The 18,231-nt window shown below is 37.7% G+C and overlaps 1 protein-coding gene and 1 non-coding gene across 2 annotated transcripts; one reads left to right on the top strand and one right to left on the bottom strand.

The window, feature by feature from the left end:
* Positions 1 to 13,548: 13,548 nt before the first annotated feature.
* On the bottom strand, positions 13,549 to 16,468 carry LOC142175773 (uncharacterized). Its single transcript, XM_075242764.1, has 7 exons — positions 15,587 to 16,468; positions 15,453 to 15,533; positions 14,862 to 14,947; positions 14,731 to 14,802; positions 14,478 to 14,622; positions 14,063 to 14,215; positions 13,549 to 13,944 (listed from the first exon to the last, which is right to left on the bottom strand). Exons 1-7 carry the CDS (start codon positions 16,466 to 16,468, stop codon positions 13,549 to 13,551), a joined length of 1,815 nt encoding a protein of 604 aa, XP_075098865.1.
* A 949-nt stretch (positions 16,469 to 17,417) lies between these two features.
* Positions 17,418 to 17,524, top strand: LOC142176837 (small nucleolar RNA R71). Its single transcript, XR_012705644.1, has one exon. It is a non-coding gene; the product is annotated as a small nucleolar RNA R71 (small nucleolar RNA).
* Positions 17,525 to 18,231: the final 707 nt, after the last annotated feature.

The following is an 18,231-nucleotide window of genomic DNA, read 5'->3' as shown; positions in this document are numbered from 1 at the left end:
AACCTGTCAAGCATTTGATCAATGAAGGGGAGGGGGAAGTGATCTTTTCGTGTAGCATTATTCAACTACCTATAATCTATGCATATTTTCCAACCAGTCACAGTCCTAGTTGGGATTAATTCATTTTGTTCATTCACTACAACAGTCATACCCCCCTTTTTAGGTATACATTGAACAGGGCTTACCCACTTACTATCGGAGATGGAAAATACTATACCTGTGTTGAGCCACTTAATCACTTCTTTTCTTACCACCTCTTTCATGATTGGATTTAGGCGGCGTTGATGTTCCATGCTAGGCTTGTTTCCCTCCTCCATGAGTATTTTGTGCATGAAGAATGCAGGGCTAATACCTTTTATGTCAGACATTGTCCAACCAATGGCATGCTTGTGCTCCCTCAGCACCCTTAAGAGCTTTTCTTCCTGCAAATTAGACAAATGAGAAGAAACAATCACAGGTAAAGTGTTAGAACTACCCAAATATGCATAATGAAGATGAGGTGGTAAGGGTTTAAGTTCCGGTTTTGGAGCCTCCTCAACTAAGGGTCTAGGGGGCAGGCCGATTGGCCTATCCAAAGGCTCAAACTAGGATCTTTCTCTTATGTATTCACAAGATGCATCCAAAATTTGCAACATCTCCTCAACCTCTTCATCCAGTTCCAAGTGATTGAACAACATCAATGCCTTTTCTAGTGCATCTTCTTTAAATACACTTGGCTCTACGGCTGGTTCATTTATCTTCACCAGAGAAATCATGGCCAGGTCCTCGTAATGACGAGGCAACTGAATGGCTTGATATACATTGAAGATCGCTTCTTTATTGTCCACCCTCAGGATCATCTTACCTTCTCGGAATTTGATAATGGCTCCAGTGGCCAAAAGAGGTCGTCCCAAGATGATACGAACTAAATCATCAGCCTTGTAGTCCAGGATGATAAAATCTGCACGGAAAATAAACTTCCCAATCTGCAGCAAGACGTCCTCAATTACCCCCTCAAGATAAACATAAGATATGTCAGCTAACTGTAGCAGTACTGTGGTGGGTCTCGGAGCTCCTAATCCCAATTGTTTGATCGCAGCAAGTAGACATCTGTTACACATACTGCATCTATTGTGCTTGGTGCATTGTCATCTTATTCAACTGATTTGCTAATCTCGCTATATCTGGCCTCATGGCTGAGAAATCATCAAGCTCGATCACACCTGTTGCCTTTTTTTTAAGTGCTCTTCGTGGTACCCCATCTCCTTGCCAATTATTATCATTAGCAGTGAAATTATTTAGCAGGATATAGATCTCACTATACGGTCTTGCCATGTAACTACCCCCACAAGCTGAGTCAAGCTTAATCTATGATGCCTCGTCCAACCCATCAACGAAAGTGTGACCTAACACCTCATCAGTCTGACAATGATGTGGGCAGTCTCTAAGTAGCTTCTTGTATCCTTTCCAAACTTGACGAAGAGTCTCGCCATCTCATTATTGAAACCCAAGAATCTGGCTCCTCGGCGACTTTGTCTTCTTAGCGGGAAAAACCTTGATTAAGAATGTCCTTGCTAGATCATCCCAATTGTGGATTGTGTCCACGGGGTCCTTTTGCAACCATTCCTTAGCTTCCCCTAGCAGTGAAAAGGGAAACAATGTCAACCTAACATAGTCCTTGAAAATGTTCGGATAATTGTAAGTGTCTGTAATTTCCAGGAAGTTCTGAATGTGCCTCTGCAGGTCTTTATGAGATAGACCCACATATTGCCCTGTGGACTGAATCAGTTATACCATGTACTGTTTGAGTTCAAAGTGACCCATGATCTCAGGCTTCACAATTGCCTGAGTCATATTAGCAATATTGGGCCTTGCAGCTTCTATCACCGGACGCCCTTCATTACCTGCCATCTCTATTGGTTGTGGTTGAACTACGATGTCCAACTCTCTTTCAATTCTAGTTCTAACTTCAACTTCCCTCCTTACTCTATGAAGTGTTCGTTCGATCTCAGGATCAAGAGGAAGGATGTTGTTTGCGCTTCTACTCCTCCGCATTCAAGAGAAAAGCATGCGTTATCACAAATAAAACAAACTAAAAAGTAAAACTTGAACAAATAACAAATAAAAGCTTAACTTAGATAAACAATCAATAACTAAGTCCCCGTCAACGACGCCAAAAACTTGTTGGTTCCCCAAGTACACGCAAGTATGCGTGGCCGTCAAGTAATAAAGTGACTCGAAAGTCGGATGTCGAACCCACATAGACTTAGATCAATTGTCAACTAAGCAAAAAAATCAATTAATTGTCCAAGATATTTAAGAGTGATGTTTTTCTATAAATCTACTATTGCGGAAATTAAACAAGTAACAACTAATTTATCAAGAATGCAAATGTGTATGATGAGATTTTAATTTAGAGGAGGTGAAAATTCCAGGGTTGTGATTGGTTTATCAATCCTATTAAGTTCAATAATCACACTCGTTAATCCAGATTATCTATGGTTGCTAATTAACCGGATCGTTTATATGAATAGCATGTTCCCACAATACTACTTGCCTGCCCACAATATATCAATCCTATATTCATATGGTATTGAGTCTTTCATGAACGAATATAATACGGTATTCAATTAAGCAAGATTGTTAGGTATATTTCTCTCCTAACCGCAAAATCGTCCCCCGAGCCACGGGTTCAGAAACAAGCTCTCTCTAATTCTACTCTAATCTAAACACGGCTTTCACCAAGCATAGCATAGATAGTAGGGTGAATTGGTAGCTACAACAATTCACAAGTTAAAACTAGAATTAAAGAAATAACCACAAGATGATAATCCGAATTATCAAAGATGTTATTAATAAACGTTAATAATCATGTCAACCACAACCCTAGAACTAGAGTGCTTAGCCACTAATGTTCGTAGCAACAATTTTCCAAGTATTTTGCATAAACAAATTACAAACAAAAGATAAAGGAATGAAGAACTCGATGATTTTCTCCTCCAAAAGTTGTTCCACATGATGTTCTCGCCTCCGGTCGCAAAAACTCCTCTACAAATGGTGTTTAATGACTATTTATATGTGTAGGAAAAACTCCTTGACGAAATAACCAAGTCCAAAACCAAAAAGGAGACAGAATAAGCTTCAAAACACAGAACACCCTCGCTATAGGCCTCGCGGCGCGAGGCAAAACGCGAGCTTCATCTCGCTGTAGCCCGTGCGACGCAAGCTCTGTCGCGCACTTTAATCCTCGCCTCGCCTGCTCTAATGCGAGCAAAGTAGCTCGCTACGCCTGCTGCTGCTTCGATTCAATTTTGTTGCCTAACATCTCCAATTCACATTTTTGTTTCTTTTTTCAATTGTTCTTTTTGTCTTCTTTTGATTTGTCTCTTTTGTCTTCCTTTGTAATGTTAAACTTTAATCCTTATATATTCACTAATTAAATAATCATAACTCCATTCATGCAGTGTATAAAATACACACAAAATCTCTACTTTGCTCCCAATTTTGTCTTCAACGTACCTACACATAAAATAAACTCAATTAAGCACAAATATAGTATAGTTTAACATTAAAGCCCCAAAATGAAAGGTAAGTAATGTACTAAAAATATGGAATTATAGCCAAACATCAGAAATCACTCAGATAAATAGTCATTCGCGAAAAGGGATATCCTATAATTATAATAGATCAATATACAATCTGTAACAAGAAACTGTTTGATTCTTAATGGTAAAATACTTGCACGATAGTTATATCAAATACGAACTGTCTTTATACGATTTCATTTGTGCGCGTGCGCGCAACGAATTAAAAGGAACCAAACATGATCTTGTTTTTCATTATCAGTTTCATGTAATTTTTTCTAGACCAAGTGAATTTCAAATGGCTCAAACATGCATCACTTTTTATGTTCCCCGTGACGTGAGTATCAAAATTGCCCACTTAATGTTTGGCGTTATTATCACTTGCCACTAAGATTTTAGTGGAAAAGTTAAGTACAAGGATAATACGAAGATCCTAAAATTCGCCCGGGCGGTATTAGTTTCTAGATATTAATAATTTATACATATTTAATAAATTTCTAACATAAATACAGTATTTATGTAACATGTACACTAGCTCCACCAGCAAAAGAAGCCAAATTCTCATATGAATATGTGTGAAAGAAGAAAGGGGAAGAGACCTAAAACATGGTAGAGCTAAGCACCTGCTCATCTCTTTCAGTAGTAGAATTAGTTTAGACAGTTTGTAACACATGATCAAGCTTATTAGTTTAACAGTATCAGAAGAAGATTCTTTGTCTAAATAAAAAGTTGAACACTAAATTCGGACTAATAGCATCTCAAAAGCAGCAAACCAAAGGACTAATTAGAAAACAACTTGAAACTACTGATATTACTTCAAAAGTGCAGTATGTACAGTTATTGTTCAAATCTCAAATGAATTGCTGGAAAGATTATTACAATTTGTTAGAAATATATCCATGAGAAGCATTAAATACACTTTCAAAGACAAGAATTGAACCTAGCTAATACTAAGTTAGCTGAAACTTGTCAGGTAGATTGTTCCAAGATTGTTGGTCCAACATTACTGTCTGATCCATCCTCATTGCAGCAAATCTTTCCGCCATAGGCGCATTATCTAACATGGCGTCCACAAGATCAGTAATGAAGCTAGTTTCTGTTTCAGTAATTGTTTCCCCTGTCAAAACATCCTCCTCGTTACCCGTACCCTCATCGAGTTGTACTAACTCACCCCCCTCTTGTGTGTGCAGCTCAGGTTCAACAGAGGCTGGTCCCTCCAACTGCAGAATAGTATTCCCTTCAGATTCTAAATTTACCTCAGGTACTTCAATAGTGGTTGTTGGTAATATCAATTTGCTGGTTGAATAGAACAAGGTGTTGTGTCACATTCTCCTGTTGCAATTTCATTAGAATTTAGCATAGTAGTCGATTCAGGTACCAACGACATGGACATTGAAGATTCATACAACCGATCCCAACTTTCTAGGAAATATTGTAGTCGATTGATCAGGTACCAATTGCACCTGATTGTTCCCCATACCATAACCCCTGCAACCAGTTAGTAGTTCAAGAAAACTTGTAGCCTTGACTTCAGATTCCATAAATGCAATATTATGCTCCTCATTAACAGCAAAAGAACAACCTTCTTCTTCTTGATCTTGTGTCTGGATCTTCTCCAATAGTGTGTCACAGCCCATATTTTCATCCGATCTAACCATTATTTCAGGCACATTAAATTCTTGCATCGCATTCTCAAAGTCAGCGATCATAGATTCTTGAAATTGAGAAAAAGTAGTTAGCCCCAACGACGAACCATTCTCTACACCAGTAGCCTCGTGACTTTGCACCTTAGATTCCTCCATTGGTTCTTCAACATAATAGATAGGAGTGATCATCTCAGTATATTCCTGATCCATCAAAGGCTTAACCGAATTTATCCCAACAGTTTCCACCATTAATGGTTCAACAGATTCTACTATTGCTTTCTCAACAAAATAGTCCTGATCCATCAATGGCTGATCAACATAATTATTTATATCAGAAGTCACCTCAGTATCCACCTTCTCTTGTTCAGAACATGACTCCATAGTAGTTGTCACATTACTAGTCTGACTAAAATTACAAGTAGTACTTCTTTTGGGCAACTTTTTTATGGCACAAATAACATAATCTTTACGCCCAGAATTACTGAACTTATTAAGAATAGGATCAGACAACACATATTCCTTCATTAGCCACTTACCATCATTATAATCATCTGAATTAATACACTTGTTCTTCTTCCTTGGTGTAATAAAGTAACGGTAAATACTTGTGTCCCAATTATCTTCTACTCCTCCAGTAGAATGGCCATGGCTGTAAGTTACCCAAGGTTCTTGTTTGTAAACATCATACATTGCAATAAAACCATTGTCATGCAATTCTTGCTTAGCAACAAACCTCAAAAGAAATTTCACTAACTCTGAATCCGTCGGTCTAACTCCATCATATTCATTGTTTCTTGAATACGAAGATGAAAAAAACGCAGCGGCCGAGACTAGAGAGTTTTGAGTGATAAAATAGGGCTATATATATGACTTAGGAGTTTAGATACTTTGTATTTATAGAACAAAAAGTTGATTATGATCAACGGCAATGAGTTCGATTTTAGGGAAGTACGTGAAGCCCAAGTATATTCAACAAATTTTACCTGAAATCCCTGCCTTTGTAGGAAACCAGACGTGTAACAATTTAGGAAACTTTCTTCTAACGGTCGAAATTGTTCGTTGTAAAATAATTTAAAAAAAAGGAACTGTTAATATATGGAAACATGAGAGTTAAATAATAAAAACAATGTACGCTATTTATTCATTTAGCATGTAGTAATCTTTCAAAGAAACAAAAGAGTTAAAAGAATTTACAAATTAATATATTTTTGTCAATCTTACCGTGAAATATATGTTATTTTTGTGTATTCTTGAGCTTTTTTATTTTTATAGAATTTAATGTTTATATTTCATTTTAAAACGTAACAAAAATTGTTAATATGTAGAAATTGTTCGTAGTAAATAAAAAAAGTGTTAATATGTGGGAACTTAGCAGATTTTTTCTTTAAGCAATAAATATTTATTAAACAACCAAGTCAAAACAGAGTTACGTTATGGAAAATCCTTGTTCTTTAAATGAGAAGCATCAAAACAAAAAATAAAAGCTAAACATGAGGGATAGAAATCCCAAGTTACACGAGTTACATACGATAAAGCTATACGAGGAAGAGAGAGAGCCGCTTTATTAACGTTCTGCCTAGTCCATGGAAGGACAAATCATTGTATTAATTCTTCAAACACAATCAATCTCCAATAATTTGTCTGAATGTGGAAACTTAGGAGTTAAATAATAGAAACGATGTACTCTATTTATTCATTTATCATGAGTAATCTTTTTTCTTAAAAAAAAAAACAATGTTAAAACTTCCAAAAATATGTTATTTTTACGTATGACATTATCTTTGGCTTTTTAAAAAAATAGGATTTGATATTTTTATTTATTTTAAAAGGCATATACTAAAATAATACTGGCAGAATGCATAGACAGACATTTTAACTATCCCAGAAATTTCACTTGAACACCTCAACTAAACCATTTACGAACGGAACACTTTAACTCTATCTTTACTGTACCATTTTAACACGTCCGACTGACATGGCAAATAACGTGAGCATCACTGTTGTTGAGCGCGTGAACATTAAAAATATGCTGATAAAAACTATTTCAACGGTAAAATACAAACGATAAAAATATACCCCTTCCCATTATATAAACCCTTGTCCCTTTTTACTTTGTCTCTTAAATCCAGCCATATTTTTACCCTTTTCGTGATTTTGTGGTTTAAAAATTCTACGCTTCTCTCCAAATTGAAAGTAGTCTCGCCTAAGTGTTCGGATTTTGGCTTAAGCTCTCAATTTTGTGGATAATGTCTCTCACACCAAGAATCGATTCATGTCGGTGTGATCTTGAATGTCAATTAAAAACTTCATGGTCTCCATCTAATCCTGGAAAGGGGTTCTATGGATGCAAAATTAAAAAGGTAAGTGTTAATTAGCTACAATTAATTATTTTTACTATGCAATCCCCGATTTTAGTTTGAATCAATTTCTTTTTTTTAAGGACAAAGGTGGATGTAAGTATTTTAGGTGGGTTAATGACGAGTTTCCTAGCCAAGCGAATAGGGTTATTTGGGGTTTATTGAACAGGGTCAAAGCTTTTGAAGAAGAAAGGGCTCGAGCAAGAATATGGAGGAAGAAATTGGCTTCTATTATAGTAATAATGCTAATTATCTGGGTTTGCTATTGTGCCTTCGATCGTTGAAGTTATTGTGGTTCTACATGTGGTTGGAGTAGAAGCGTTTTGATGCCATTATGTCATCTATGTCTTAGCTGTTGTATTTTGCGTTTGTAATGGCGGTTGATATATTTTGGATATGTCTTAACTGGTAGTTTGTGTGAATGTAATTGTGGTCTGTGGCCTTATTTCGATGAATTGAAGAAATTTTCTGCCATTTTTTATGTACTGGTTCAAATATAGAATTCGAAGTGCTAACATGTTGAAATTGTAATTGAACTAATCTGATAAGTACTTAACAAACATCTATCGCAACCTACCATCTTCCAGATTTACCAAGCACATATAGTCCAACTTATGAGCCATATCTTATGTTCATTTGAACATAAAGCACAGGAATTGCATTCACAACCATTGCAAAGGTTGTTGAGGCTGCCAACTGATGTTATAAAAGCAACAAATAACACGAATGCTGGGGGGTCTGCGTGGCATTGGCTTTGGTGCTGGAGGCTCAATTACCATGTTATTAGTGTCAGGCCACATCTTCATGTTAGGGATTTGTTCAAGAAAGTATTGATATGCCTTGAGAAATTTCTCCTTTCTATGCCAGTTATCCACATAATTATATGGTTCTTCTTCTTGGTGATAGATTGCACATATTGCATGTGCACAAGAGATCCCTCTTAACTGCCAGGATCTACAAGTGCATGTTCTTCTCCTCAAGTTCATTATATATATGTAATCATTCTCATAAACCTCAAACCCATCAGTTCCCAACCACAAAACTTTGCATTTCCTAGAAAACTCCTTATTTTCTTCTAGAATCACCCTTTCCATTGGAAAAATGTCTGTAATCTAAATCTCTGCAAACTTTATCATATCAACATGTCTCTTAACTACTTTATTTCTAATGTCCTCTAACATGCTAATAATAGACTGGTGCGTAGGTGCCAATATCCAAGAATTAAAGGTCTCACACATATTATTTTCTATAATATCACATTTGAAGTGTTCAAGAAAAAAAGCTCGGCACCAATACTCTTTGTTATACTTTAATAGGCTTTCACATATATTTTTGCAAGTTTTCCCAACCAGTTCTTCTTTCAACATCACCTCAAAACTAGCCTTAGAATACCTCCAAAATTGCTTTCTTATCTCCTCACCTCTCCAAGTTTTTGACCAGCTAGACCAAATGTGCCTAGCAGACATTCGATGCTCAAAATTTGGTAGTAATTCAGGAATGCTTGGTACCAATCCCTACAAAACATAAATGAATCAAACAGAACCCTACAAAATAGAGATGAATAAAATAAAATAATAACACATGAAGTAAAAATTTAAGCCAGAAAGTTTTGGTAAAATACCTTTTGCGTATCAAACATAACTGTTAATCCAACTTCATCTCCTAATTCCGAATAAGATATTAAGTTGTAAATAAACCAACTCCAAGATATTTTTGAATCATTGTCTATCACATCCCATGCAATGGGATATTAAGAAACTAGATAAAGGATCTCTGGTTGTCGCAATAGATGAGTATTTTCTTTAATGATCAAGTTTGCCTTCGCAAATGAGAAATTATTGGTTCCCCAAGTACACACAAGTATACGTGGCCGTCAAGTAATAAAGTGACTCGAAAGTCGAATGTCGAACCCACAGAGACTTGGATCAATTGTCAACTAAGCAAACTAAAATCAATTAATTGTCCAAGATATTTAAGAATGATATTTTTTTATTAATCTACTATTGCGGAAATTAAACAAGTAACAACTAATTTATCAAGAATGCAAATGTGTATGATGTGATTTTAATTCAGAGGAGGTGAAAATTTCAGGGTTGTGGCTGGTTTATCAATCCTATTAAGTTCTATAATCATACTCGTTAATATAGATTATCTATGGTTGCTAATTAACTGTCTCGTTTATATAAATAGCATGTTCCCACAATACTATTCGTCTATTAATAATATATCAACCCTATATTTCTATGGTCTTGAATCTATCATGAACGGATATAATACGGTATTCAACTAAGCAAGACTGTTAGGTATATTCTTATCCTAACAACGAATGCTTTCCTCGAGCAACGGGTTCAGAAACAAGATCTCTCTAATTCTACTCTAATCTAAACACGGCTTTCCCAAGCATATCATAGATAGTAGGGTGAATTGCTAGCTACAACAATTCACAAGTTAAAACTAGAATTAAAGAAACAACTACAAGATGATAATCCGAATTAACGAAGATGTAAATTAATAAACGTTAATAATCATGTCCACCACAACCCTAGAAACGTTAATAATCATGTCCACCACAACCCTAGAAGTAGAGTGCTTAGCCACTCATGTTCGGAGTAACAATTTTCCAAGTATTTTGCATAAATAAATTACAAAGAAAAGATAAATGAATGAAGAACTCGATGATTTTCTCCTCCAAATGTTGTTCCACGTGATGTTCATGCCTCCGGTTGCAAAAAACTCCTCTAAAAATGGTATTTAATGACTATTTATATGTGTAGGGAAAAGGTTTAAACGAAATAACCAAGTCCAAAACCAAAAAGGAGACAAAATAGGCTTTAAAACCAGGAACACCCTCGCTATAGGCCCCGCGGTGCGGGGCAAAACGCGAGCTTCATCTCGCTGTAGTCCGTGCGACGCAAGATCTGTCGCGCGCTTTAATGCTCGACTCGCCTGCTCTAACGCGAGCAAAGTAGCTTGCTACGCCTGCTGCTGCTTCGATTCAATTTTGTTGCCTAACATTTCCAATTCACGTTTTTGTTTCTTTTTTCAATTGTTCTTTTTGTCTTCTTTTGATTTGTCTCTTTTGTCTTCTTTTGTAATGTTAAACTTTAGTCCTTATATATCCACTAATTAAATAATCATAACTTCATTCTTGTAATATGTAAAATACACATAAAATCTCTAATTTGCTTCCAATTTCGTCTTCAACGTACCTACACATAAAATAAACTCAATTAAGTACAAATATAGTATAGTTTAGCATTAAAGCCCCAAAATGTAAGGTAAGTAATGTACTAAAAATATAGAATTATAGTCAAACGTCACAACTTCACACTTAAACGTTGCTCGTTCTCGAGCAATCAAACTACATTTTATATAGACACGACCTTTTTAAACAATTCTACTAACTCATCACACCAAGAATCTTTAAAATAGACTAAGCATAGGGGTGTAACATCTTCACCTCAAGATTTAACTCACAAGTACCATGCATTATTCACCACTCACTCACTTACTCTAACATAGAAGTCAATGACATTATTACCTTTGCTTCATGAATCAAGTGCCTCACACAACAAAAGAGAGTAGTTCCACACACATTAAAATTTAAGAAGAATTAGGAACTCAAGATAGGAAGAATTCACTCACTCTCAGAAATAACATTCATATGCCACAAGAGATGCACCATAGGCCTGCCCATAGTGTACTATTCTACTAATCGAGCCCATTCAGTCTAGGATCAAGTATGACTTTAATAGGTTGTAATGTAGGCTGCGGGTCGGGTAAGATACATTTGGATATAAGAGTGACTACACCTCCCTGAGCACTTTAATACATATACTTTAACATTCAAACCCCATACTTATGTCAAACCAAACTCTATCTTCACATCAATGTATATTACTCCATACTTCTTTTAAGCACAATTACATCAAGTGTCACCACTATCAAGGAATATATTTTACAGCAATACAACTATATATATTTTTTCCTTTCTTTTTCAATTCACGTGGCTCTTACTTTTTTAAAACAGTGCACCTTTCTCCTTATTTCAATAATTCTACTCAAAAGCCAAAGCAACGACCCTCACTTTAACTTTTACAAAGTTCATTACAATTCAAGTACTCATGAGAGGTTAAAAGGTTCAAATAAATAGTTAATTCAAACAAATGGGTAAGGCTTGTAATGTAGTCGCCAAAGAAACATGATTACAACCTCAAAGGGGTTAACTACGACACATAACAATTAGGCGGGTAAACTATATATATCTGGATCAACAAAGAAATGCCTATATCACTTCCAAGACTGAACAAAACTACTATTTCACTTTGCAAACACACAGAGCAAGTTCTAGACATCAAATGCAATGCGCAGAATAACACACAAATCTCACACACACCTGACACATAACTCACTCAGGATCAGACTCATCAAGACATTCTAGTCAAAGCAGTTAAGCAAATTTAAGATCATACAATTTAAGGTAATTATACAACAGTCAACAACTGAGTCTAAGCATCACAACCAAAGTACTCACTATTCTCAAGGCATAACAAAGTTAAGAGATATTGCTTCATTTCAATTCATCTCACAATGGCTCCTACTCCTAAAACAAATAAAACTTACTACACCCAGTTCAAACAAAACCCTTGGAAAAAAACCGCAGCACAAAGAAACAATCAAGGGGGAATTACTACACTACATACAAAGAAATGTTTTTTGTCCTTTTTCCTTAGACTTAAATCCCTCAAGAAAACTATCTAGGAGATCCATCGTCGGGAAAAGTCCAATTTTTCTACTTTTATTTTTCAATTTTTTTCATAGCTACTAAAATACTAAAACATTACACAACTACGAAAATAAAAATAAGAAGTTAACATTTTTCTAACATCCAACTACTTATTATATAGAGAATTCTCCTACCCCACACTTAAAAGAGTGCAGTGTCCCCAATGCACAAATAAAGCAAAACAATAACGAGGGTGGATAAGAAACTCCCTGAAAGGCCAAAGGCCGAAGCAATAGCGGCGATCGGGGTACTCAGACTTCCCCCAGGCATGGTCCTTTGTGTGGGTACCCCACACTTAGTTCTCACCATCTAACTTGCTTTTGCACACTTTCAATGGCTCTGCCTCCTATGCTTATAATCCTGCAAAATAAAAACAAACACTACATCAATAATAAGATAAAAAATAAAAATAAAAGAAAGCAGTAAAGATGGGTTACCTCCCTATAAGCGCCTGATTTAACATCGCGTCACGACACAAAATCTCGTCTAATCATTGGCAAGTAACACCTTCGACTTCTGACGATCAAAGTCACCTTCATAATAGTGCTTTACTCTTTGTCCGTTCACTAAGAACATTCTCTCGCCACCTAAGACGCGCAACTCAATTGCACCATGTGGAGTGACTCTCACTATCTCAAACGGGCCCGATTATCTCTATTTGAGCTTCCATGGAAAGAGTCTTAACCTCAAATTGAACAAGAGAATCAATTGGCCCGATTCGAACTCGCGATGGTGGATATGCTTATCATGCTAGCGCTTGGTCTTTTCTTTATATAACTTGGCATTCTCATACGCATGCAAGAGAAACTCATCAAGCTCGTTCAATTGCATCACCCGCTTTCTACCCACTAATTCTGCATCAAAGTTCAGCTTCTTTATCGCCCAATAGGCCTTGTGCTCAAGTTCCACCGGTAAATGGCATGCCTTCCCATAAACTAGCTTGTAAGTGGAGGGTCCGATTGGAGTTTTGTAGGCAGTCCGGTATGCCCATAGAGCATCATCAAGCTTTGCAGCCCAATCTTTCCCACTTGCACTAACCGTCTTCTCCACGATCTTCTTTATCTCTCTATTTGAGACTTCAACTTTCCCACTAGTCTGAGGATGGTAAGCGGTTGCAACCTTATGTTTGACCCTATATTGTGCTAAGACATTGTCCAAGAGCTTGTTACAGAAATGGGTGCCCACATCACTAATCATCACTCTTGGAGTGCCACAACCTTGGCATCATTAGTAGGAAGAGCAATGGCCTCCACCCACTTCGACACATAGTCAACGGCCACCAAAATGTGCTTACACCCACTAGACAAGGAAAACGGACCCATAAAATCAATTCCCCACACGTCAAAAATTTCAACCTCCATAATACCGTACAATGGCTTCTCATGCCTTTTCGTGAATGTTCCTGTTCTCTGGCACCTATCACACCTCCTCACAAACTCATGGGCATCTTTAAACACCCTAGGCCAATAAAAACCCGATTGCAAAACCTTAGCTACCGTTTTGTCACCCGCAGAATGACCATCATAAGGTGACACATGACAGTCATGTAAGATAGCATTTATTTCAGATTCTGGCACACATCTTCTCATTAACTGATCGGTACAAGATTTGAACAGAAATGGCTCATCTCACACATATGACCTCACATCTCGCAAGAACTTCTTTTTAGTATAAGGTTCTAGATCAGGCGACATCTGCATACCATGGAACCTCCCCAGCAGTAATGGCCAACAATTGCTCATCCAGGAATGTTTCCTTGATGACATCTCCCTCAGGTACATGATTCCGAGTTTCTAACCTGGATAAGTGATCAGCCACTTGATTCTCTATTCCTTTACGGTATCGAATCTCCAAATCAAATTCCTGCAAGAGTAAAACCCAATGGATTAGCCTTGGTTTAGCATCTTTATTTTCGAACAATACCTGATGGCTGCATGGTATGTGTAGACGATGAATTTGGTGCCAGCCAAATAGGCCTAAAATTTATCGAACACCCACACTACAGCAAGCAACTCCTTTTCTGTCACAGTATAATTTATTTGAGCAGGGGTAAGAGTCTTGCTTGTATAGTAATTGGAGTGAAAAAGTTTGCTCCTCCTATGGCCCAACACGGCCCCAATTGCACATCACTAGCGTCATACATCAGCTCAAATGGCTCTTTCCAGTCAGGAGCCACTATGATTGGTGCACTAACTAACTTCTTTTTCAACTCCTCGAATGCTTTCAGACAAGCATCGTCAAACTTGAACGGCAAATCCTTCTCTAACAACCTGCACAAAGGAGAAGAAATTTTTGAGAAATCCTTTATAAATCGACGATAAAAACCTGCATGTCCCATAAAACTTCTAACTCCTTTCACTGAAATCGGTGGTGGCAACTTTTCAATTGCTTCCACCTTAGATTTGTCAACTTCCAGTCCATCTTTGGACACTTGTGCCCCATCACTATACCTTCACATACCATAAAATAGCACACTTCCCAATGCAGTGCCAGATTAGTCTCCTCACACCTGGCAAGCACTTTAGCAAGATTGGTCAAGCATTCATCAAAATAAGGACCAAACATAAAAAAATCATCCATAAAAACCTTCACAAACTGTTCCACCATATCGGTGAAAATAGCCATCATACACCTTTGAAAAATCGCAGGTGCCATAATGGAATTTAAAAGTGGTCTTTTCTTGATCTTTTAGGGAAATAGCAATCTGATTATACCCTGAATAGCCGTCAAGGAAACAATATTATTCCTGTCCGGCTAACCTGTCAAGCATTTGATCAATGAATTAGGGGGGGGGGAAGTGATCTTTTCGTGTAGCATTATTCAACTTCCTATAATCTATGCATATTCTCCAACCAGTCATAGTCCTAGTTAGAATTAATTCATTTTGTTCATTCACTACAACAGTCATACCCTCCTTTTTAGGTACACATTGAACAGGGCTTACCCATTTACTATCGGAGATGGGAAATACTATACATGTGCCGAGCCATTTAATCACTTCTTTTCTTACCACCTCTTTCATGATTGGATTTAGGCAGCGTTGATGTTCCACGCTAGCCTTGTGTCCCTCCTCCATGTGTATTTTGTGCATGCAGAATACATGGCTAATACCCTTTATGTCTGATATTGTCCAACCAATGGAATGCTTGTGCTCCCTCAGCACCCTTAAGATCTTTTTTTCCTGCAATTTAGACAAATGAGAAGAAACAATCACAGGTAAAGTGTTAGAACTACCCGAATATGCATAATGAAGATAAGATGGTAAGGGTTTAAGTTCCAGTTTTGGAGCCTCCTCAACTGAGGGTCTAGGGGCAGGCCGATTGGCCTATCCAAAGGCTTAAACTGGGATCTTTCTCTTATGTATTCACAAGATGCATCCAAAATTTGCAATATCTCCTCAACCTCTTCTTCCAGTTCCAAGTGATTGAACAACATCACTGCCTTTTCTAGTGCATCTTCTTTAAATGCACCTGGCTCTACAGCTGGTTCATTTATCTTCACCACGGAAATCATGGCCAGGTCCTCGTAATGACGAGGCAACTTAATGGCTCGATATACATTGAAGACCGCTTCTTCATTGTCCACCCTCAGGATCATCTTACCTTCTCGGACATTGATAATGGCATCTCTAGTGGCCAAAAGAGGTCGTCCCAAGATGATAGGAACTAGCTTATCAGCCTTGTAGCCCCGGATGATAAAATCTGTAGGGAAAATAAACTTCCAAATCTGCAGCAAGATGTCCTCAATTACCCCCTCAGGATAAACATAAGATTTGTCAGCTAAGTGTAGCAGCACCGTGGTGGGTCTCCGAGCTCCTAATCCTAATTGTTTGAACATTGACAACGACATCAGATTGATACTTGCACCCAAATCACACAAGGCTCTACCCACATCAATTTCACCAATCCTCACGGGGATGGTAAAACTACCCGGATCCTTAAGCTTTTGTGGAATCTTATGTTGAATCCTGGAAGTGCACTCCTCAGTAAGTGCGCCGATCTCAAATTCAGTTAACCTCATCTTATTTGCCACTATATCCTTAATATAGTTTGCATATTTTGGGACCTCACTGAGCATGTCCACCAAATGGATGTTCAAGTGTATCTGCTTCAGCATATCTAAAAATTTGTGAATCATATGGTCATCATTCTTCTTTCTCAGTCTTTGAGGAAAAGAAGGTGGCACCCTCTCTGATATTTGCTCAGACTCTGTTTTGTTTCTCTCATCTACCTCTACAGGTTTTGGCACTCTTTATTCTTCGAGCCCAGACTGCTCCTTTTTCTTCTTAGGTACTTCTACTAACTCTCTCCCATTTCTCAACGTCACTGCATTGACTTGAGGATTTTTCTCTGTATCACTTGGGAGAGCTCCAACAGGTCTAATATTCTGATTGTTAGCCATTTGCCCAAACTGCATCTCTAGATTTCTGAACTTTGTGCGCAATTGTTGATTCCCAGCCATAACTTTCTGATTGTCTAGCAAGAGCTTTTTCATCACGTCAATCAAACTCTCTTCTGATTGCTGTGGAGGTTGAGGTGGATGATTATGATTCCCTTGAGGCCTGATGTTCTGATTTCCACCCCAAGAAAAGTTAGGATGATTCCTCCAGTTCGAATTGTATGTGTCACTATATTGAGCATTTTAATTCATTGGCCCTCTAGCTTGTTGCCCCACGTAGTAGATAGATTCAGGATTCACGGGGCATATGTCACTTGTGTGACCTTCACCACATAACTCGCAACAAGTAGACATCTGTTGCACATGCTGCATCTGTTGTGCATGGTGCATTCTCATCTTATTCATCTGATTTGCTAATCTTGCTATATCTACCCTCATGGCTGAGAAATCATCAAGCTCGATCATACCTGCTGCCTTTTGTTTAAGTGCTCTTCGTGGTTCCCTATCTCCTTGCCAATTATTATCACTAGCAGTGAAATTGTTTAGCAGGATCTGGATATCATTATACGGTCTTGCCATGCAACTACCCCCACATTCTAAGTCAAGATTCATCTTTGATGCCTCGTCCAACCCATCAACGAAAGTGTGACCCAACACCTCATCAGTCTGACAATGATGTGGGCAGTCTCTGAATAGCTTCTTGTATCTTTCCCAAGCTTAACAAAGAGTCTCGCCATCTCGTTGTTGCAACCCAAAAATCTGGCTCCTCAGCGACTTTGTCTTTTTAGTGGGAAAAAACTTGATTAAGAATTTCCTTGCTAGATCATCCCAATTGTGGATTGAGTTCGCGGGCCTTTTTGTAACCATTCCTTAGCTTCCCCTAGCAGTGAAAAGTGAAACAGTGTCAGCCTGACATAGTCCTTGGAAATATTCGGATAATTGTAAGCGTCTGTAATTTCCAGGAAGTTCTGAATGTGCCTCTGCGGGTCTTCATGAGATAGACCCACATATTGCCCAGTGGACTGAATCAGTTGTACCATGTACTATTTGAGTTCAAAGTGACCCTGATCTCAGGCTTCACAATTGCCTGAGTCATATTAGCAAGATTGGGCCTTGCAGCTTCTATCACCGGACGCCCTTCATTTACCTGCCATCTCTATTGGCTGTGGTTGAACTACGATGTCCAACTCTCTTTCAATTCTAGTTCTAGCTTCAACTTCCCTCCTCACTCTATGAAGTGTTCGTTCGATCTCAGGATCAAGAGGAAGGATATTGTTTGCGCTTCTACTCCTCCGCATTCAAGAGAGGAGCTTGCGTTATCACAAATAAAGCAAACTAAAATTTAAAACTTGAACAAATAACGAATAAAAGCATAACTTAGATAAATAATCAATAACTAAGTCCTCGGCAATGGCGCCAAAAACTTGTTGGTTCCCCAAGTCATGGCCGTCAAGTAATAAAGTGACTCAAAAATCGGATAT

This window comes from Nicotiana tabacum, chromosome 22, assembly GCF_000715075.1.
Source record: "Nicotiana tabacum cultivar K326 chromosome 22, ASM71507v2, whole genome shotgun sequence".
Classification (NCBI taxonomy): domain Eukaryota; kingdom Viridiplantae; phylum Streptophyta; class Magnoliopsida; order Solanales; family Solanaceae; genus Nicotiana; species Nicotiana tabacum.
Note: the sequence above shows the minus strand (reverse complement) of the source record. Positions and strands in the feature narration are given on the sequence as shown.